General features: G+C 39.3%; 1 protein-coding gene across 4 annotated transcripts in view; it reads right to left on the bottom strand.

Annotated features, from left to right (window-relative positions):
* ANKFN1 (ankyrin repeat and fibronectin type III domain containing 1) overlaps positions 1 to 22,997 on the bottom strand; it is a 132,077-nt gene that overhangs the window by 61,872 nt on the left and 47,208 nt on the right. For 2 of the 4 annotated variants that reach the window (XM_068209676.1, XM_068209677.1), the window contains 2 exons: positions 8,136 to 8,270; positions 3,230 to 3,431 (listed from right to left, as the gene is read on the bottom strand). In XM_068209676.1, the coding sequence (XP_068065777.1) occupies positions 3,230 to 3,415 (186 nt within the window). In that variant the 5' untranslated portion in view covers positions 3,416 to 3,431; positions 8,136 to 8,270. Of the gene's footprint in view, positions 1 to 2,974; positions 3,003 to 3,229; positions 3,432 to 8,135; positions 8,271 to 22,997 lie in introns of those variants that run through there. The other 2 variants (XM_068209678.1, XM_068209679.1) reach the window with 2 other exon arrangements.

Genomic DNA, 22,997 nt, shown 5'->3' with positions numbered 1-22,997 from the left:
GCATCCCTCATCCATAGAAGAGCACATTAAACTCTGCTACAGTCAAAAAACATCCTGGAGAGACAGCAAATTATCTAGTACCTCTTCACCCATGCTAGTGAACTGCCCCATTTGGAAATCTGCATCCAGCCCAGCTCTCCAAGTCCAGAAAAACATTCTACACACCTGACCAACTTTCCCCCAACTATTTGCTTTCACAGAGAAAACAGAAATATATTTGAAAATTATATAGTTTGCTGCAAAAAGCTTATCACATTCCATGTAGAAGACTCTCTAGTATTGCAGCATGTTTCAGACATCTGCAGCCTCAGGATAAGAAATCCAAACAGGTATAAGGAATAATATTTTTAGACCCCAGTGCTCTATTTTAGTCCAGCTAATATTGTCACAAATGCCAACAAGAGCCATCATTTACCTTTACTAGATAACTTTCTTCTGCTCTGAAAGGACAAAAGCATTAAATTAAAAGAAAAACTTAATCACATTTAAAAGTGATTGGGTGAAGTTTAGGAGCAGTTTTTACATTGCTTTTTCCTTGACTCAATACTGCAGCCTCTAAACATTAGCTGGACAGCTGTGCTATGTGATTAATTTATTTAGGTGTTACTGTGATGCACAAATGTATATACTGAAAAGAACTACAGTATTGCTTTGCAGTAAGTAATAACCATGTTCCAGTAAGTGATTCAGTGCCAGAGTGTTTAGAAATGCAATCTTATGTAGCTTAATTAAAATGAAGTGCCCCTTTCAAGCTATTTGCTCTAAGTTTGACTGAAAAAGTCCACTATGTACTACTGGAGTTGGAAAAAGTGGTAAAGCAGTTTCTGCAAAGACTTGTTTTGATAAACATGAGTTCAAGAATAAAGCTATTTTGGGACATTGCTATGTCTGCAGCAAGACAACAATTTACTGAATGGAAAGTGTTGCACAGCAAGAGAGAGTGGAAAGAAAACTCTTCACAAGCCAAAGCTGAAAGAAAACAAATTCTAACAAATGTTGTTCACTTGTCTGGAGACATGATTTTACTCCTTGACTTAGCTCAGCGGCACAGAAACTCAATGATTAGAAAATACATGAGCTAGCAACTTGACCTGGAATATTTCCACCCCTTCACTAATAATTTTCTTGCTGTTTATTTCTAGGGAAAACTGGGAAAACAACAAGCAGAATGGATAGAATGGGATCCAAAGCCTCTCAAGTTCAGTGGGAGTCTATTCACTGCCTGTTGTGGACACCAGCTCAGACCCCAGACTGGTGGTACCTGGAGGTTCCTCTGCTGGGTGTTTGTCAGTGACAAAAGCTGTCACACTCCCATGACAATGTAGTGGGCTGGGGGAAAAAAAGTTAGCACTGGTACACAGGTCTGTGTCCCATTAAATCCCCCTCTACACAACATAAAATCAATCTCCTAATGATGATGACTGATGGAACAGGCACTCCCACTGCTGACAGATCCAGAGTGAAAAGGGACAGATCTGAGGTTCTGAGTTACTGACTCAGGGTTAGCAGAGGACTCGGCCCCCAGCAGCAGTGCCCTGCTCCTCAATCCTTTGGCTCAACTCGGTGGCAATTTCTCTTCTTATTAGTGAAGGATGACAGAACAGCCCATGTTTGAAGGAATATGGAATGTGAAGGGTGTATTTAGATAAACACTGGTCAGAAGATATGCTCACAGACTGGCATTCATTCAGCCTACATGTCAGTCTGCTCTGGCATGTTGCCAGTGCTGGTTTATCCTCCTCCACTCCCTCAGTCACGCTTGAAATTGAAGTTGGAAAAAAAAAAAAGACAAGATAAGATAGTGGCTAAAAAAATTCATCTAAAGAATCTTTCCCCACAGTTCATAGTTTGAGACCTCAATTCAAATCATCCCTACAAACGGAAAGGCATTTGGAAACGCACAGCCTCAAAAGCACAGCTGCTGGCTACCATGAAAAGGCTGCTCTCCAGCTCACAGGCCTTGTTTGAATTTCAGGCTTCTCTTACGAAACAAGAATCTATTGGCTCTGGAAGAGCTGAGAGGAAGCAGCCATGGTCCCCTGCTTCCTTCAGGTCATGGTCTTTCTTCACAGGAGAGAGACAAGAGTCTCCACAGGTCATGCAAGGGTCTTCTGACTTCAGGAAAGCACAATCCTAGGGCACAGCATCAGCTAATTGAATTAAAAATAATTTCCAATTCTTGCACTGATTTATATAATACGTCTCTTACGTAATGTGTGAGTATTAAAGGAGTCGAGTGTCCTTTCTCCTTCTGACAAAATGTAGTATTTTTGTTATCTGACCCAGCCATACTCTGAGTTCAGTCCTGCATTGCACTAAGCATCTGATTGAGTGCAGCAGAGTGCTGGTTCCAAGGGGCATCTCCTGGTGCATTCAGACAATGTCATTAGTCTTTGCTCTTCAGAAGTGGAGGCAAACTCTTTCCCTCAAAATAATTCAGAGGAGAAGTTGAAGAATGTGATTGTTTTTCCTATTTAGGAAAAAGTCGGATTTATTTTGTTTTGGCAATATCCACAAGCAGGTTCATCTTCCTCCAGCAAGTAGAAAAGATTCTGTTGTACACTGAATTTACATTGGGCTGTTATTTCAGAAACAAAATCCACTCCCCAAAATGTGTGCAGTGGGGGTTGTGTAACTTCACCAGCACTTGCAGCAGCAGGAGCCCTTGTGAGGGTTGATTCCAGCAAGTGTTTCTATATTTCTCTGTGCTGGTACCAGAGTGCTTGGCTGGGATTTGGTTGGGGTACCCAGGCCAGACTCCTTCACATGTGATCTCTTTCTTCCATAGTGTTCTTTACTGACCATCACCACAGTCTGGGAATAGCCTTGCATTTATCTGTCATGCCTGAAAGTTCCATTTGCCCTGCCGTTTGGAAAAATGGGAACTTGTATCACGAGACATCTTCACTTTTCTCAAAACATGTTTTATTCTTTTCTTGTAAGAGAAACACTTGCATCTATAGATGTAATTCACGTTTTGTCATGTAAGTGCCAAGTTACAGCCTTACTCCTAAAATAAAGCATCGCCACTTGGGTAGGTAGCCTGTCTTTACCCTTCAAGGAGGTCAAACTCTGTTTTGACAAAGGGTCATTAACGGTAAGGCTGGGAAGAACACACGGCACTCGTCAGGGAACAAAGCGAGATGATGAGAACGGCACAGATTAAAAAGCCAGATGATTAAGGAGACAAATGGGAGAGTGGAGTGGCAGTGGTGGGATGGGGCATTACCACGGAGGCCTTGCGCAGGCTGAGGCGGTCGCAGCGGGATCTGAAGTAGGCTTCGTCAAAGGACGTGTGGCTGCCCTTCAGCTTCTCCGACAGGTTCCGGTACAGCCGCTTGGCAGCGCTGGGCGACGAGGGCATGCTGTGCTTTTTGCTCTGCAGGAGGCTCAAGTTATGCATTTGCTGGGTCATTCTCAGCCAGGGTTTTCTAGAAGGAAAACAGCAGCCATTTAGTGAGGTTTTGCTAGACCAACATCATTGATCAGAAGTGTGTCACTGAAGCACACAGTGCGAGGCTGCTGTGCCTGAAATCACTTTCACACACAGTTCCTGCACAGAGGCACGTTTGGGGCTTTTTCAATGGCAAATTGCTCTTTATGGAATTAGACCCATGGATATCTATGGAGACAGAGAATTAAAGATGGAAAAATAAAACAGACCACCCCAGAATTATTTGCTAATTTGTATAAGGAGGAGGAGTTGCAATTAATGAAGGGAACAATGTTTTTGCAGAGTGAGTTCTGGTAATACAGGTGTCAGAAAAAAATGACACTCAAAAGTAAATGTTGCTATGGTCAGTTTCATACTGAGTGACTTCTTCCCCATGTAGTGGACAGGCACTGGTTGTGTCTATTTGTTGTGTTACTTTATCCTGCTCTGTGTTTGCCCTGGCAATTAAGAGTACAAACCCTTCCAAGAGGGACTGCTGCCTCTCTCTGACTGCCTCACCTAACTGGATTTACATATTATCTCATAATTAAACAATACTTTCTATGCTCCATCATTACAGTAATTTTTCTGTATTAAGAAAAAAATTAATTAATATTTAACTCTGGAAGTATGTTATGTGGAAATAATTTTGCCTTGCTGAAGGGAAACTAAGAATCAGATTTGACCCAGCTGCAGGCATAGGAAACTACCCCTATGGATTTCTAAGTGAAAAGGTAACAAAAATGCACCATTTCTTCACATATTCCTTTCCCCCTGATGAGTGTGTACACATATTTAAGGCAGAATGCCTCTCTAGGAGACTTCACAGTTGTAATAGAAAATCTGGCTACCTTTTCAGCCTATCTTTTCTGGAAATAATTTTTTTTTTTTGGTACTATGATACAAATTCTGTTTTATTCTCATGGTTTCAGCCTTCTTCTGAGAAAATTGGATGGCAGGACCAGACTTTAATGACTACTTCCAATAAAAGCATTCTTTACTAAACACTCACCCTGCTGTTGAGGCTGGTTTTGGCAGGTATTTGTCCTTAAGATTAAAGACACCACCCAGGTCTCCTAAGCTTTCTACATCTTCCATTCTCACTGTACACTGTGGTGAGCAGACACTCTGAGTACAAAAGTATCTTATTACAAATAATTTCACATATTCTCCACGCTCCTGGGGTATTGAAGAGAGACCAAGTCTCTGAAGGAAGAGAGACAGAGTCAACACAATCGGCATATGGGATGAAAAGACTTTGTTACATTTGAACAACAGTGTGTGCAATCAAAAGGGAATTATGTGAGCTGCACTCCTGAAATAAATGTGCAAGTGTGGAGATGATCAGAAGCTCTCAGGGACTCAGGAGGCAGCAATACTGCAAGGATTTTTGACTGGTTTTCTCTGAGTTTATGGAGTAAACTGATTATCCACCTCCCGCTTTTCTATGTTATTAGAATTCCAAAGAAACTCATGAAGTTACCCAATTTAATAATAATTTAATTCTTGGTTATTTAGAGTAACACTTTCAGTTTCTGTTAGAACACAGTGCTACAGATTGTCCCACATAAATTTCTCCCTTTACCTCTGTTTTCAAGAACTTCTTTTCATCAGTAAAGTATGGGTCAAAACACAGACCCAAATAGGGAATAAAAATAGGCCAGGGAATGCCATAGGCATATTTGTAAAGGAAGTTTCAATTTCCCAGAATAATCTGATTCCAAAACTACAAATTTTGAATACCAATACCATGCACAAATACTGATACACAGTTGGTAGTGAACTCAGGATAGAAAGAACAGTTTGCATTTGCCACACAGACCTAACCACCCTCAAGATGAGGACAAAGAAGAGTAGACCCAACCAATTCTTAATTCAAAGGCAGGTCAGCCTGCTGCACTGTCTGCTTTGGGATTATGGGTTTTTATTTGAAAAGCAACAGGCTCAGCACATCTGAGTGGCACAAGAGAGGTTACAAGGTTCATGAAAGCAATATGGGAATTTACTGAGGGGCTGTGTAGATATTTAGTAAGCAAACATTAAATAAATTAGGAACATCTTCTCCTACCTACTGTGATATTAGTTAAACAAAGGAGAATGCCTGATATTAAAGCTAACAAGGCTTATGCCTCTGTCAGTGTTCTCTAGGCTGATAAAATCCTCCTCCTGTCTCACTAGACCAAACTACCTGCTTGCTGACTTTAATACTCTCAAGGATTTAAATAATTACAAAAAAAAAAGGAATTTTGCCAGCCTGACTCCAAAAAAAAGCCCTATCTCTTCTTCAGCCTTCACTAAAGCAGAACATGTATTTGTCTCCATCTTCTTAAACTCAGTTGCCCAGATATTTTTCACATAATCTCTTGAAAGTCATCAAGTTCAAGCTTTTCTTGAGAAGGGAGAAATTGTTTCCAGAATCCCAAATTTCTACAGAGAACAGCTTGACAGCAGCATTTTCTTTTATGAGAAAATACTAACCTGAGCAAGTAAAGGAGAAACACCTGTCAGTTCTTGGACAGTTTTCCAGGAAATCAGAGTCTTTGGGAGAGGTGTTCTAGTGACACCTCTCCCAATACACATTCCAAACTCAGACAGTTGGCAGGGCTGTTTTCTCTGTTTCCATGTGTACACTGTAAAAAGAAACTGTTACAGCATTCTAGAATGTTGGTGTAGGCTTTGAACCAAAGCAAATTTAGGCATCACTGGGGTGCTAATCTGTGTCACCAACCCAGAAAAGGTTCAGAGCTGTTAACTGTCAAGTCTGTTTCCCATGGCATGGGTGACTGTTCTTATGGACTGTGACTAAAGATAATTTGACTCCAGATATGACAGTTCCTTGAGGTACCTGGAGTCCTTCCCACCTTGATCTGGCCAATGAACCAGAATTTATCCATTCAGAAGGAAACAACAGTTTGTTAGTAACCACCTAAACAACAGCTTCTGAGGACAGTAACCACGGCGTGCCCTTGCCACACATGGAAGCTTTGACAGTAAAAAGCCAGAGCAGATCCATAGTCTGACGCTGATGGAAGAAGAGAACAGAATCTTTTATAATCTCATCAATGTTTCTGTGAAGTCAAGAGCAGGTGAATCTATAGAGAAGCTAAGTAAACACTCTAGAAATTGCAGCTATTCAACATTAAAACAGATGGCATCTTTGCCATCCACACAGAATTGGTGAATCACAAATGACTTGAAACATAGATGTGTTCCCTGTATACTCACCATCAATATCCCAAACAAGTGCAGGAATAAATGTGGAACAATAAAGCAATAGCTGGAATGAAATTATGTGAACGAGCTGCCTTTTTTCACCAGTGTACTGAAACAGTAAAGTGCAAAATGCTGCTGCAGATTATCATACTTAGCATCCTTCCTAGTCACATACAAGGTATGAAATGAAAAAAAAGGCAAGTTGAATATTCTGTAAAACTTTCTGGAAGTGAGATCTTATTAGGCTGTAGAAATTACTCACAGTAGAGCAATGGAAATGAGATTGGGCAAAATTGTGGGTGAAAAGCATGATAAGAAATAAGGAAAAGAGAGCTCAATTCACATGATTCTGTGATTGAAAGCACAGGGGTTTTTGGATGGTGTTATTTGTTACAGAAATAAATTATTTAATGAGAGCAGTTTTAGCCTCCTTTAAAAAGTTATTAATTTCATTTCTTTTACAATCATATCCTTGCCTCAACAATCAGGTGAAGACCTGAAATGTACATTGTCTTGATTGAAACAACAAATCCCCCAGATGAAATGCACTTAGCCTGAGGATCTGTTATTGTCAGAACTAAAATTTTTACAGCACATGGAAGACTAATAATTTAGAAAAAGAAGATGTGCAGAACAGCCCCATTTGATATTTTCACCTATGGAAGCCTCTGCACAAAGCTGACCCAAGTCAGGATGACATAAGGACCTCTCCATATGATTTGGAGTAGCCCTCCCAAATTAGTGTGATCTAATTTGCATCCCCACAGCAAGGTGAGCACTGCAACAGGCAGCACAGCACCAGGTTTTACTGAGAAAGGCAGGAGTAGACAAAATAACAACAGCAGCTCCCCTTATAACCAGTCATAATTAACAGCAGTTTTCATTTCCAAGACTTAAAGAGCACAAAAGACTTGCAGCAGATCTCTGGGGAAACAGTTACTGCCCTGCCCTGGAAATACCCATCAAACCAGTGTGACTGTCACTGTGCTATAGCTATGAACCAAACCAGGGACCAAGGTCTCCCAAAACATATTTCATGCTACACATCCTGCAGCTTCATCTTTGTGAGCAGATTTCTAATTGCACCTAAGCACTGAACCATTTCATTCCCCATCACCAGGGTCCTTTAAAAGCCAAATTCAAATACAAATGAATATAAAATAGTTACCTTTATAAAAGATTTGTGTTTTTTTTTTCCTTTTTAATTGTCAAATACTGATCTAATATTCATGTTCCTCAAAAACATATTGCAGAGAAAGGAAAAGGAATACCTGAATTATAGATCACTCTCTGTTGTTTGTGGCACATATATTCTACACTCTATAGACAGGTGCACTGGTAGGGCACAGCATAGCTGTAAAAGCATTCTCTTAGGATTTTAGGAAAACACAACAGCTGAGAAACCACTCAACACTGTATGTTTATGAATCAATCATACTTGAAACTAATAATTAGGAATATGTGCATTAAAGAGTTAAATTTGACTTACCAGCTTAGGCTATCCAAGGCAAAACGTGAACAAGTTGCTGGTAATTGTCCCCACTCTTCCTTCAATGAATCACATTAGCTTTGCTGTCTCTGCTGGCTCAGCCTCTGGGCAGAATGAGTAAATCTCTTCCTTACACTGCATGAATGATCAGATATGAAAAAACCTATTACTAGTAATTACTGAAGTCCAAGATTGCTGCTAAAACCTCAGAGCAGAACAGGGTTTAAAGCAAGCAGTGTTGTATCACAGGTAGAATGTTTGGTGCCTTAACTTGTCCCAGGCACCTGTGCAGCTGTAGGAGTGACTAATATGTGAAGCCTCCATGTGAGAGATGCCATGACTTCTGTGTGCTTTTAGCTTGTTGTAGCCTTTAAAACTGATCAGCTGCACTGCGTGTGAGTAGAAAAAAATAATTACTGCCAGAGTAAACAAAACTGTGATTGTAATTAATTTGCCATGAAGTACGACCAAAAAGACATTAATGCAGCCATCCTCAAGCTGTTGGTTTTATGCTAAAACAGCGAGAGGAAGGGGTAAAAATCACAGTGCAGTAGTGCTTGTTGCATGTGATGTATTGTTTCTTCTTTCTCCAAGCAAGCTACCACTACAGCTGTCTGCAATCATAGCAACAAAAGCAGCAGGCATAGCCATAGCTGTGGGACATCTGCAACATCATTGGAAAGCTCCCAGCCTGAACAGGTTACGCCTCAAAAAGATTATTAAATGGAAAACAAAAGCACACTCTGCGGATGCTAAAGCAGACCCTGTAATGTCTGCATTAGGAGCTTCCAAAATAGGAGAATAGTGATATTTCAAAATCTCATTTTTTTACTATAAGGCAAAAAAAATACAAATGCTGGAACCCACAGAAACCCACAAAAATGTTACAAAGTCAAATGTGGAATATTTCAAATACACCATTCTAAAACTGTGAAGGTGACAAACAAAAATAAACAACAACTTAGAAAATTGTTATCCTTCTAGATGGTCTACTGGGTTAAATTCATGCAATCAGAACACTCCAGTGCAACACTGGATAATAGAAAAGAACCAAAACACACCAACTCCTGGGTTGTAACCAATGATCATTAATATCTACAGAAAAAGTATTTTGGATTATTTTTCAGGAGATACCAGAGCTACTCTTACAATCTGCTGAAATTTTTTCCCTGGTCTTATTCAGACGTGATTTTTGGAAAATGTTGGAAACCTCCCAAAATCTGTTGATCAGCTTGATTCTCCCACACTTCAAACCTCAGCTAAGAGAGCACTGTGCCTCATACCCAAGGGCACCCTTTTGCCCAAGTAGCTGAAGCTAAAATGTAGTCCTGGGCCTGATGTTTGTATGCCATGGAACTTGAAGCTAATCTGCATTTTTAAACCAATCTGGATATGGATCAAACCATTCTTTGAAGGTTTTCTATCAACACATGTGCCTGCCTGTACATGTGTGTGTAATGCAGCAGACGTGGCCATGTGAGAATATCAAATGCAAATAATGAGAACATCAAATGCAAATACTTACATGCTTTGCTGCAGCAGAGAATTGCAAAGTGCTATTACAATATTCTATGCACAGCAATCCTCCTCCTGTACCTTGAAAATCACAGGCCCTCCATTTACAGGATTCCCTCTTTTGTTCTGCTCCTTCCAAGGATCATTAGTCAGAGAGCTGACTGAGGTCACTGCTCCTTGCCAACAGGAGGGAATTGGAAATCTTTCAAAAACCACCAAATACCTCTCTAACACTGAGATACTATCTGGAAAAAAACATGCTGAAAATCTGAAATGTCTAAATCAGTTAAAAATAAATGTAAGCCTAGGAACTCCATTTTCAGTGCTGTGCTAAATAGGGATGATTCTTCTAAGTCAAAGTCACCAATTCAGGGGTTTTTTTTGCCTGTATAGGCCTCAGCTATGGAACTCACTTGTAAAGGAATTCTCAATTTCCAGCTGTTTTCAGGAGAAAAACATAAAGTGAATTTCCAGAAATCTGTCTATTCTTAAACATTTCTAGCACCTTCTCATTGTGGTTCAATACTTCTGTCTTCTGCTTTCTCCCTTCAGCTTGGTGGAAAGCAGCCCTTTTACAATTGCCATTTTGACTTTTTAAATGCTTAGTCCTTTTTCTACCCAAACAGTATTTACCAGAATAGTAAAAGTCAAGATGTTTTCTTGCCCAAGCCTAGTTCCTGTGAAATACAATTAGCTTTTTTGTCTCAAGAAAATATATTTATAATCTTCTTGACCTATGTATATAAATTAATAATTAGCCTGTTCAAAATCCAGAAGACACAAAACAATGCTCAGTAAGGTAAAAGAAGTAATGGTACATTTAGCAAATGCTAAAAATGAAATAATGACAATGAAATAATTAAAAATTATTATTGAATGTTTGTAAATAGCTGTGAGAGGCACCTACATCCAGTTCTGGAAGTGAAGAAGACTAAAAGACCTACAGAAGCAATAGACCCTGGGTTTATGATGAAGCACGCGACCCTGGGTTTATGATGAAGCACGCGGAAGAAGATCCTTTAGACTGATCCCCTGCAGAAACCTGCCCATCCTCAGCCTTTGATGCTTCCATTAGAGGACAGAGGAGGCATCCAGTTATTACTGCCCTTGCATTCCACTCTCCATAGCTGCACAGAGCATTTTGCTGGCTGTACTTACACTGCTGACTTCACCGACTGCGACAGGTTTTCCTTCCATGGTCGGTGAGTCTGAAAGTTCCCTGCCTGCAGCGCACAACGAGAGCTGATCCCACAGGCTGCTCTTGTTCTTACTGCTGCTAAAGCTGCACTTTTTTGTGGAGATGTACATTTAGTGGTACATTTTGTTTAAAGAGGCCGCCCAAGTTGGCTGATTCAGTGACACAGTCCCCAAACCTTCACCCTGTGCTGTTCTCAGCTTTACACACCAGAGCTGTTTTTTTGCGTTGTGTTGGCCATTACCTCCGTGTAGCAAATTCTGTGTGTTCCTCCCGGACACTGGGACGTTTCTGGGATGAGGAGCTCCGAGGAAGGTCTCGGGTTTCGCGCTCCATCCATCGATAGGTGGCAGCGTCCACCCAGTTCTCCAAAACCCTGCGATGGTCCCCGGAGCGGCGGCCACCCAGGCATCGCCTGTCCCCAGGACGCGATGTCCAGCAGGCAGCACCCCCTCCATCCCCAGAGCCCAGCGTTTCCCTGCTTCACATCGCGTGCCCGTGTTTGTGAAAAACATTGGGTTTTCCCACTAGAAACTGGGTGGGAATTTTGGAGTGGGGAAACTCACATGAAGCCTGACTTTAGTCGCAACAATGGCAAAGCTGTTGCCATCATAAGAGACAAAGCTCCAGTTTGGACTGTTCACAGTCCCACAAAAGGAGCAAATGTTGCTGAAATATCAGATCTCCATCCACTGCCGCAGCAATGGAGCAAGGCAGATTGGATACCTGGAAATGGGATCTCCACCCCCTCCGCAAGTAACATGGCTAACTCTGTCTGGCACCTGTATGCACTCTCATTTTAAAAATCATTACTTGAGAGGTAGTTAAAGTGACTCTTCCCCTTGAAACAAGATAATGGGGTGGGTTTTTTCATACAGTCAAAACTATTCATTTAAAAATCATTACTTGAGAGGTAGTTAAAGTGACTCTTCCCCTTGAACCAAGATAATGGGGTGGGTTTTTTCATACAGTCAAAACTATTCAGTGGGAAAGGTAAAATAAAAATCAAACAAAACAAATAAAAATCAAACAAAACCCCCAAACACATAAAAGTATATGTTTCTTTGTCCCCTCACTCATTATTTCTTGCACATTTTTGAACATATATTGTACCGTAGTAAATTCCAACTCTGGTTTTGGCAATTCCTGCCTCTCTGGCTCCTTGTTTACCTTTCATTTTTCACCCATACCCTTTTGCCAACTTGCTTCTTCTCTGTCCTGTTCCCTGGCTTCTTGTGTTTCTTCAAGGACGTTGATTTGAGTCTTACTGTTTCACTAGTTACTTTAGCCAGTGTTCTGGATCTAAATCCATAGCAAATAACCTATTATTCACAAAGACACAGAAGTATTCAGTATGCTTATGAAAAAGACAAATATTTCCCAGCCGATCAGTCACAGACATGACCAAACTTGAAAAATTCTGAAATTGTGAGTGAAGAAAAAATAATTGTGTTTGGACTAAGCTTAGAAAAGAATTTTTCCAAGTATTCTGAAATATTTGTGGCAACGTGATGTCAGTAACCAAGTGGAACTGGACTTGGCAGCCCTGGCTCCCCCATGTTCCCTCTGCAGCCACAGCTCCCAGCCCACGGTCCTGCCAGCCCATCCTGGAGCCCAGGACATCCAGGCTCTCTGCAGGGTTGAACTTGGCAGATGCACCCATGCCTGGGGCTTGCAGACTCCCAGAGGAAGGATGCAGATGGGAGGAATTCTCAGCTTTGTGGCAGCTGTGGACTTGCTGCTTGCACTTCAGAATATGGTTTTAAATGAACTAGCAGAACCTTCTGACTATTCTGGTCAGAATTATTTAAAGATGGCGTGTTTTTCATACAGTCACAGTGGCTTTTTTACCCCCACTAGTCTTTTTACTTGAAAATTCCTGAGAATAAGAATTCCCAGCTGCAGTGTAATAGAATTGGGCCTGGGCTGTCAGAGCTACAAAACTACTGAGTCATTTGGGATCTTTTGGAGTGTAAGTTAAGGTAAACAGAAATAAAATAGTATAAGAAGTCCATCAGAGCCTCAAAGCCCTTCCTATTCCGAGCCAAGAAATTAAAGGGCAGCTGCTGTTACCTATCAGGAGGTGTGCACCAACTCTGATATATGGGAATGCTGCTCTGTTGCAAAACCAACAAAGAGCAGAGCTCTGCTGATGGTTCTTGCAGTTGTTCCTCAGATTAGGAAAAACCCCTGGATCTGTGCAAACACACGAAGCTTCAGGAAGCCTATAAAAGTACATGAGGCCATTGGACGTGTCTGAAGATACTGCTGTTCCTCAGAAACAAATTACCCATCTGAACATCATGGAAATAATGAAGTTGTCAGCAACAACAGGCGGCTGTGATGTTTTGTCAGCCTCCTGTTGATTATGTTATCTAGTCAGACACTCCAGATAGAGATAATTTATGCCATGTATTGTTTAGCCATGACTGCTCCCAGCTGCACTACATTTAATTCAAGTTACACCAGAACATTTTACAAACAGAAATTAACAAGCTTTTCATGGCTGGCAATTTCTAGATTAGGAAAGAATAAAGGAAAAAAACAGATTTTAGCAAAGTTGAGCATGGAACAAAGCTGAACAGAGGCATACACACACCATCCCAGAGAAGCACCTTGTTTTTTAAGCTGAAGACATCTTTAGGCTTGTGACACAGCCTTTAATAAGACCAAAAAGAACATACAAATATATAGATAGGTGTCATTGCAACTTTTGTATGATTGCAGTAATTAGTAGTATACTGATTAATATAAGGTCTGTTCCTGAAGATTGATTCACTTTTCTTCAAAACTTGTGTAAGACCATCTATTATAAAGTACTACAAAAGTGCCATTATTTTTCATAGTGAATAAAGAAAGAAGTTTGATAACAGAAGAACAACTTCCTGCTGTTCTGTGGACCCCAAGTACTGTTTATTTCACTAAGCAGATACTCCTTAAAGAGCAGCTTGTTTGCCCTGATTAAAGCAGAATTCTGTTTATGGGCAGTGATTTTAACAGATTAAAATCAAACATTTAGAAAGAAACGCAAACACAAAAACAACAGCAACAACAAATCCTCCACCAAACAAACCACAAAAAAACCCAGAGTAAGATGCCATTTCAGGAAAACTTTGCTACTGAGGACAAAGAGTAGGAAGAGAGGGGCTGTTTTCAAAGGGTAACAATTACCTGGGGTGAATAATTTGTCTAGATCCTGATGGAGACAGATTGTTCTAGATAGCAGCAATTCAAACCAAGAGCCTATTTGTCTGCATTATCAGAGGAAGAACCACAAGGAGATCTGTCTCCCTAGACCAGCTTTTGTGAACAGCCCTGTAGGTTATCTTTGCAATAGGGAAGCATCCCCCTGCCTGGCTGTGAGAATTTTCCACAAGCTGGAATTCATACTGCAGTCATTTGGTCTGATGTGGCTGTTCATTTACATTTGAGTTTAAATGAAAATAACTCTGAGGAATCCCAAACCAGGGGAAAATCCCAAATCCATCACAGAAGCAATGCAAAAACCCAGACAGAAATGATTGCTGTGAAGTAATTCTAGATTTGCCAGTGCCATTCTTTTCCACAATGAGTTCAAATGATCATTTAAACATTCATTTTCTGCTGAGAAGTTATAATAGCTTCAAATCACGAAGATGCAAGGTTTACTGCAGAGGCAATACACATGGACATAAGTGTATTTGTTGAAACCTTTTTATACTTTAGAGAGACAAGGACATATGATTGTTTATCCTTTACAAGAGGTGTGGGGCACAGCAAAAACGGTGGCAAAATTCAAAAGATGGGATTGTTCTTCCTCAAGTGCAACATTTCAATAAAAGTGAAATTAAAAGGTAAGAAGTGCAACCAAATCTTGTTTGTTTAGAACATAGCAGATCTGTATCATGCTTTAACCAAAATAATTCCTTTTTTACTGTAATGGAGGCTTTTAAGAACTGTAGTAGTGAGAGTAGCAGTTCATGAAAATATCTTCCCATCACTTTTCTTGAGCTCTAAACCTGATGAATCTGTTCCCTCTCAATTAGTCATGCCAGCCTCTCACTGAGCAGTAAACATCAGTACTTGGCCTTGCTGTGTTGCCATGTTGCCACAAGTCCCATCTCCATCACACAAACTAGATAGAATACAAAGTGATAATTGCTCCCTAATGAGCACACACTTTTTGGATGAATTTAGTTCACAGCCCCTCTTCCCATTTCTCTTGCTTCATCACAGTGAACTAAATGCATCAACCAACTCCAAAGGTGAGAAATAAATCTGAAATAAACTCCTACTTTTCATGGCTGAAATGTTCATTCATACTGTTTCATTGCAGCAAGACTTACTCTGTTTTCCAGCGGGTCAAAGAGAATCTGCCTCAGACTATAAGATTGTGGGCTTTATCTCCCATATTCAAGCTCTGATTTAGCAAAGTCCTTGGAAAACGGCTACCAGGCCAATTCTTCAAGGAGGGGTTGTGGTGTAGGCCAAATCCTGATGTGTTGGCAAAAATCTGTATGAACTTCCATCCTGTTCATAGACCCTCTGGGACGCGCTTTACTCCTTCTCACTCACCCTCAGATCAGAAAGAACAATGCTGGTTGACCTCAGGGCAGGAGGTGCTTAGAGCACACAACAGGACTCTGGCAAGTGCCCAGATTCACCGTGGGTGGGACAAGTCAAGGCCAGAGCTGCTTCAGTCTCAGGACCTTTTGCTCTTCAAATCATGGTAAAGCACTTGTTAATCCTAGAACAGAGACATTGGCTGGGAAAACCTTTGAGATATCAGGCTCACCCAGCCCTAAGAGTTTCCTGTATCAAGAATGTTTGGTTATCACGTGCTCATTTATGTTTCAGTTACAGGCAGAAAATTGAAAATATTAAAAACTTCAAAAACTATAAAGCCCCAACTCCCCAACAGCTTATTATAAATAACTATTTCCTATATTTTATAAATGAGGTACTTCAAAAGTGTTTGTACATCACCATCCAGTCATTACATTGATTAGTGTTGTCACAGGAGACAGATGGGGAATATAATTTGCTGCTGTGTTAAAAGATTGAATATGGATTTGGAAACGAGGACTCCTGGTCCAATGAAACAACACTCTCTGCAGCCAGAAGTGCTGATCTGATTTCATCTGAATTGTATTAATAAATATTTGCAAAACCAGGCAGCTTAGGTGGCTTATTTAAGAAAACACTTGCTTTTCACCTTTAGTAATTAATTTCCTTCAGGGTTAGCATTTGGTGGTCTTACAGCTATTGCCCAAACTTCTACACACTTTGGGATGATTAATGATCTCTGTTCTGGAAAATTATGAGGTGCTATGAGGAAAAATTAACTGAATTCACACAATGTGAAACCTCTCACTGGGTACCTTTTCTCTGCATTGTTTTTTTAAGGGGCATGGTCTGTGTGAATGTGTGTCATAGAAAACTTGTAATGAGCTCCCCACAAACCTGCACTGAATTCTCATGTGGTAATGCAGCCAGTCTCAGCTGTAGGCAGCACTGAGCCCATGTGAAGTCTTACAGATATTCAGTGCTGGCAAGAGAATTACCCTTCAAGTAGCACTGATCAGTGTGACACCTGAGCCTTGGGACAAAAAGAAATGCTCAGGGCTTTACTTCAGCTGCTCTTCTTGGTTACAGCTTCAACCATCCTCCCAAAAACATCCCCTCTCACACACACAAAGCACAAACACAGAAATGTCCACATTTATCACACCAATTTTGATATCCATTTTGTAACTTTTTAAAAATTGGTAAATAATATGCTTTAGGTCATATTTTGCAGCATTTCACTCAATGCAGGTCTTTTGAATGATTGCAACTGAGAATATGTCTTGCATCTTTGCAGACACCATTCTGGGAGAGCTCATTCTGGGCCTCTATTCGCTTTTATCTCACTAAACAGGCACAATTGCAACAAATTCCATGCAACATCCAGTGTTGCTACTCAGCTGGAAATAAAGCCATGGATTTGCAATGAGGTGAATAACAATTTATTATATACAATCCTCTAACAGAAAATCTTGTGCTCCAGCAGTTTGGAAGCACCTGATCTGTTCTCTTACCTGTACTGTCTAATAAAGCTGTGTCCTTTGGTTTTAATTAGGGGCCATAATTATTAGGAATTTGAAAATTAGCCACTATCAGTATGCAAGATGAATTTGTTGTCTGGCTTTGTCTTTTATCTAAATAGGATGAAAACCAGAAGGTTGACTTGGTTATTCCAGCTGCACTTGGGAAGAAGCAGAGTTCAACATGAATCACTGGGTTTGTTCTAAGAACTGCTGGTGCAGATTGCTCTGTTGCCTGATGTTCAATACAAATAAGGTGACTCTTCTTGAGCGAAATATTGAACTACGGAGAGGGGGGAAAAAAGCCAAGCTGGTATGAACGACTCTGAATCACAGATAAAAAGGAGCCATGAAAAAAGTATAAAAAATCCATTTGAAATTTTTAACAAAGAAGTTTCAATGGCAGAGTACTTTCTTTTACAATATTCTACCAGAAGTCTGAGATACATTTTCTTCCTGACTTCAGTGATATGGGTGTTTTGTACTGGTATTACTGCTCTAAGTACAAACACTCAAAGGTTCCATGGATTGCAAATAGATAGAACAGGAAAATGAAAGTAGGGAGCATGAAGGGAGAGTTTATCTAATAGTTACTCAGTGGACCTGTGAGAGAGCTGGGGTTAGACATTAATATTGTTCCAGTGCCTATTTATCCTTAATCGTATGGCTTAACAGAAATGTTGGAATTTTGTCCAATTTTGGCTCATCTAACTTTTATTTTACACCCGCCCCCCCTTCAAGAAGTTGCCATGGAACTGAATTTTCAAATTACTGACATGCCACATTGGTACTTGTGTTTGAAAAGCCTACAGATTAGATTACATGAAATTAGAACAGAATAAATCTGGTGGCCAGTGAATGATTCCATCATTTTTCTTTAAATGAGTCTATATTAAAAACCAGTTTAAGATTAAGAAATTAATCCACACTTCAGCAAAATCTAGAGTATTAGTGTATTGATATCATAGGGAAGTTTGGTTACTGAGCCCATTATTATGACACAGTCTCACAGTTTAAATACAACTGTGAGACTGTGATATCATATTCTTATAATATAGTTATTTGGATTTCCTGAAGAACACCCAGACACTCAAAAAAAAAAAAAAAAAAATTGTTCCAAGAGGTGCAGTACTTAAAGAATGATTTTTAGAAGGGTGAGAAATCCCAGCCTAACTACCAGCTTCTCCTGAAAATAGGCAATCTAAAAATTGAATGCTCTGTTATATCAGCTCACAAGCTGTGCTGGGAGAACACAACATTTTGAGACACACAAAAAGACAAGTGAAGCAGTTTTGTTTTTTAACACTCAAAGAAGCACAGATTCAAGCTTAATAGTACCAGTTCACCACTACAAAGATTGCATAGAATTCCCTTTACTTATACCAGCATTTAGCTTTTAAATATAAATAGTAGGAAAATGTGATTAATAGAATTCCAAGTAATTTTAATATGAGTTTAAGGAAATAGTTATACACCATTGAAACCAGAAATTTTGGTCAGACTTTTTTCCACAAACTTATCTATGAACCATTGAATGGCATTTTAAAAAGTACCATTTTGTTCAGTAGGTTTTTGAAAATAATATGGAGAATACAACTGGTATTTTCAGCCCGAACATTCATACAGCCCTCATGAAAAATAAGGAGTTCAGGCTTAAAAGTGAAATGAATCTTCTCTAATTTTATGTGAAATTCCACTGCTCCATGTAATACAATCTTCATTCCATAACGGGGGCTCCTATTTAGTTAGCAAAAAATAACAACCTCTCTAAATTACTGCCTTTTGCATATCTCCCACAGATCTGATGGCTCAGATCTTAGGTTTGGATAGGGACAACCTCCCAGTGGGTTCCAGATATGAAACCTCACTGCACATGAGAAATACTTTCATCTCCTTCTTCAGCCCTAGATTCAGCTATTCAAAACAGAAAATCACAGCACAAACATCAGCCCTAACAAACCTTGGCAGTACTGAGCTACTGCTGTTCTGTGTTGTCAATCAGCTGTCAAAATGGAAAAGAAAACTGTTTCCACATTCAGATAGTATTTCCAAATGTGCACATGGTGCTCACAGTAGATGACAGTGCAAGAATTGAATATCACTTGCATACCAGAAATACTTTTGAAATGTGAAGTGGGAAATAAAGGAGTGATCACGAGTATACAAGAAAATCCAATAGGATTGCAGTGGCAAGCTTTGAATTTGTAGTGAAAGTTGTCTCCCTGCAAGATATGGTTTTTCCAGTGCATGCAGCAAAGCAGAGTCAGTTCCTTTTAATTTCCTTCATCTATCTGTCTACACAAATCAGCATCTGAACTGTATTTCCAAGCAAACACCTATAAAACTAGGTGTCTTCTCAGAAAAGTTTTCCTTTCCTTGAAAAGCAATCAGGAAAATAAAGGAATTACTGTACTGAAAATTAATACATCCACATGTGTCTATCAAAAAAAAGTGACTGAGAGAATATATTAAATATTAGATACCCAAAATCAGTTTTCAGACATTATTATATAGCAATTCCTGAAGTATAACTACCAGGCAAATAATTTGCTGTAAATAGCACTTTTGAGAAAACTGCTTGCAGATTATTTCCAAATAAAAAAAGGTACAATTCACTGTAGCATTTGCTTCAAATTGTACAACTAACTAATTATGAAGTAGTCTCTTTCAACATGAAATAATTAATACAGACAATTAGCATACACAGATGGGTGAGAAAATTAAGCTTATGAGTGAAGTATGAAAGGAATGGAAATCTGAAAGTAATTACAATGGATTTTTCCCCATTTTCTCTCTATAAAGAGTATGTTATATTAGTTCCATATAAGCTCATTTTCACTTCTGTCTCTGACAAAACAAGCAGGAAACTGTTACACAATATCACCTATTTGAAATAACACCAGATTTTAGACTTTTTTTAAAATCCAGGAACAAATGGATAATGAAACAAAAAACCCCAAAGCATGTTTCTTTGCAACTGATGAATTATGATTAAAAAAGGTCAGAAAATGACATTTGCATTATCTGTCTTGTTCTGAAAATAGCACTGTATTAAGAATAAATGATACAAAAGTATATCAAAAACCTTTAACAAATGAGTAATGCATATGACGAGTCAAGGATCAGAAATTCCCATCCAAAGCTACAGAGCACTGTTAGCTACAACAAGCCCTGAGCCAGTCAGTTGCTCCAGGAGCACATTTCAATTGGTTTGATTCTTTGCTGGACAGCACAGAAGATGTGGAAGACTTTTCTTAGCCACAGGCTGAACGTTCTGCTGAACTTTTTGCTAATACCCACTACTCAACTGTCTTTGTTCTTCATTGGTACCTTGTATGAAATCTGAACAGCCAAGCAGAAAGTCTCTTTAACCTCCACTGATACCATCACAGCAGCTGTCAGGGAATCCAAATGTGCAGCATCCACCTATGACTTGTTTGGAGATAGAATTTTTCATTATTATAAATCCTGAAACACATTTTCTTTAAAAATTGCAAAGGCTTAGCAATGGTGATTTCATAAGGGAAATCACTCTTGCATCCACAATTTCTTCAAGATAAAGTTCAAGGCAGGAAGAGATGCTGAAAATTGAAACAGTACCAAAAGACAGAGGATAGATTATAGAGAAACCAAAAGAGATGGAGGTTTAAGTTCAGAGATGGAATAATTCCTTCTCTTATGAATAGCCATATTCTTAGATAAATAATTCTAACCAGTTAAAACCAATACAACTTCAGTCAGTAGAAGAAAGTGAAGTCCTGTTTTAGTAAATAATTGCGTAAGCCCCTACAGATGTATATCTGGATCATTCCATGAGAAAACTTTAAAAGAAACGGTGCAGGATGTGTTAAGATTTATCTTTAGAATGGATTTGTGACAGGGTAAGGAAAACGTTCAGGGGATTTCTAAAAGCAACTTCTGATCATAGCTCTTCAATTACAGCAGCAGTTAATTAACAGCTGAAAAAATAGGACGCCCTCTCTGTTAAGTGTATTCTGTGCCAGAGGAAATAGGAATCTGCTTTTCCAAAAGCTAAATGAAGCAAAACTACATGGGCTTTGTGTAACAATGAAAGCAACACTAATTTATTGGATCTTGAGAATATAAGCAAACAATCCAGGATCTCTGCTTGAGCATGGGTATACATGTATTTATCTCAAGTTTTTGTCTTCCTGGAAAGTCTCCACAATCTCAGTCATTTGGATGAACTATTATATAGGGAAATAGAAATTATTCAAACTTATTAAAGAGTGGATAAAGAGCTGTCTAGAAGATTTTAAGTAACAAAAGGTATTTTATGATAAGAAATATGTTCAACTGTTCAACTTGCAATTTTCTGCTGCAATTCAGCAGCTGCTCATTACAGTTTGAAGAAGTTTCAATTATCACCTCTGTGCTGCCTGGTTGTAAGATCATTGAAGACTCCTTTTAAAAAGTTGCATCAAGTTTCCTAAAGCAAATATTTAGATACCTGTTAGATTGTGTCACTCTCTCAGAAAATCAGACTCTTGATTTTCTCCCTGCTTTGATGGCCATCTTCATGACAATATTCCTGTGAAATACAGTCCTTCAGAGAGGGACTGGGACAAACTGCTCTGGGAGCTCCTCCTTTTGTTTATGCTTTCTCTTGAATGATCAGAAGTGTGGTGCATTCACTCAGCAAGAATTGTCAGTGCCTTCAATACATGCAAGCTCTTACTCAGCAGAGCTGGCTGTCACCCAGAAAGACACTGCACTGTCAATTTGCAAGCAGGTTAAAGCAAAACAGTTCAGTGATAACTTGCACCCAGAAATGTATTGCGATGATCAAAATTGCTTTCTTGCATTTGGAATTTAAAATAAAGCATTTTTAAAAATAATAGGAAAACATGAAGAAGTCTTCTTTCCCAGTACCACTGACCATAAAGGTAGGAATTTGGAGGATTTGTGAAATAGTGGAATGATAGCTTGGATCAAACTTCAAAGTGCTGGTTAATATCTCATTAACTTTGCTGCTGAAGGAGTCACCCCTTTCTGATTGATGTCTTAATTATGTCCTAAACAAACCATAACATAGTAATTTCATAAGCACTGGTACATTTCCCTTCCCTCACAGCAGCGAGGAAAAACTGTTTTCTTCCATCCATTCCTTACTCTGTAAATTAAAAAGGAAAAGACATTTGCTTGATAAATGTAAGACATATTCATGATAAAATATACAAAATTATCAGCAGAAAGATGTCCCACATTAATGATGTCCTCAAGTAACCTTCTGTGGAGCTTGAATAATGGTGTGACATAGAACTGCTTCAAAAATGAGGCAATTGAACATATTTTTGAGCCAATTTACATAAAACATTTTAATGCAATTCCGAGCAAGTCTGCTAGATTATTAAACAGTGACTTTAATAGTTAACAAACAGTCCTTTAAGTTTCTATTGTAGCTGAAATAACTTCCATCCGAGGAAAAGAATTAATAGAATGAATCCTGCTTTAATCTACATTTTCAGGCTTTTATTAAAGTTGTTTCAGCTGCCTTCAGCCTGCAACAGCAAATAGACCAGTTCCACCAAATAATGTGAGGCTTTGCACACATTTAGGCTCATGGTTTCTCTTCTGAATTATATTAAAGCACCTACACAGCCATTAAACCTCACGTTCCTTCCCCAGAGCCGCTTCAGCAGTGACTTTAGGAAGAAACTGTTCTTTGATGACCTCCCTAGTGAATGAGTAATTGTAGATTTTCCTTTATGATTACTCCTGTTTTGCCCACCCACTTACAACATCCACTATTATAAGGCTATTTATGGTAACTACTACAAGATAAATGAAACCCACATTTGTGATTTGCATACACAAACACGGTGCTCCACTTAAGAGAGCAAAAACCTTTGTGCCTCAGGAGGGCACTGACTGGTGTGTGACTGAGAGGTGCAGTTCTGCCATTTTTATATGTGCCTCTTTAACCTATTTTTGGGACTTCTGAGACACACAGCACATGGCATTAAACAGCAGAAGCATCTACACAGCTGCACTTTGATATCAAGATCAGTGAGCATGTCAAAACAATCAAAGATGCCCCCTTGGTCATGCAAAAAATACTGAGAT

The sequence above is a fragment of the Anomalospiza imberbis genome, chromosome 19 (genome assembly GCF_031753505.1).
Source record: "Anomalospiza imberbis isolate Cuckoo-Finch-1a 21T00152 chromosome 19, ASM3175350v1, whole genome shotgun sequence".
Taxonomy (NCBI): domain Eukaryota; kingdom Metazoa; phylum Chordata; class Aves; order Passeriformes; family Viduidae; genus Anomalospiza; species Anomalospiza imberbis.
Note: the sequence above shows the minus strand (reverse complement) of the source record. Positions and strands in the feature narration are given on the sequence as shown.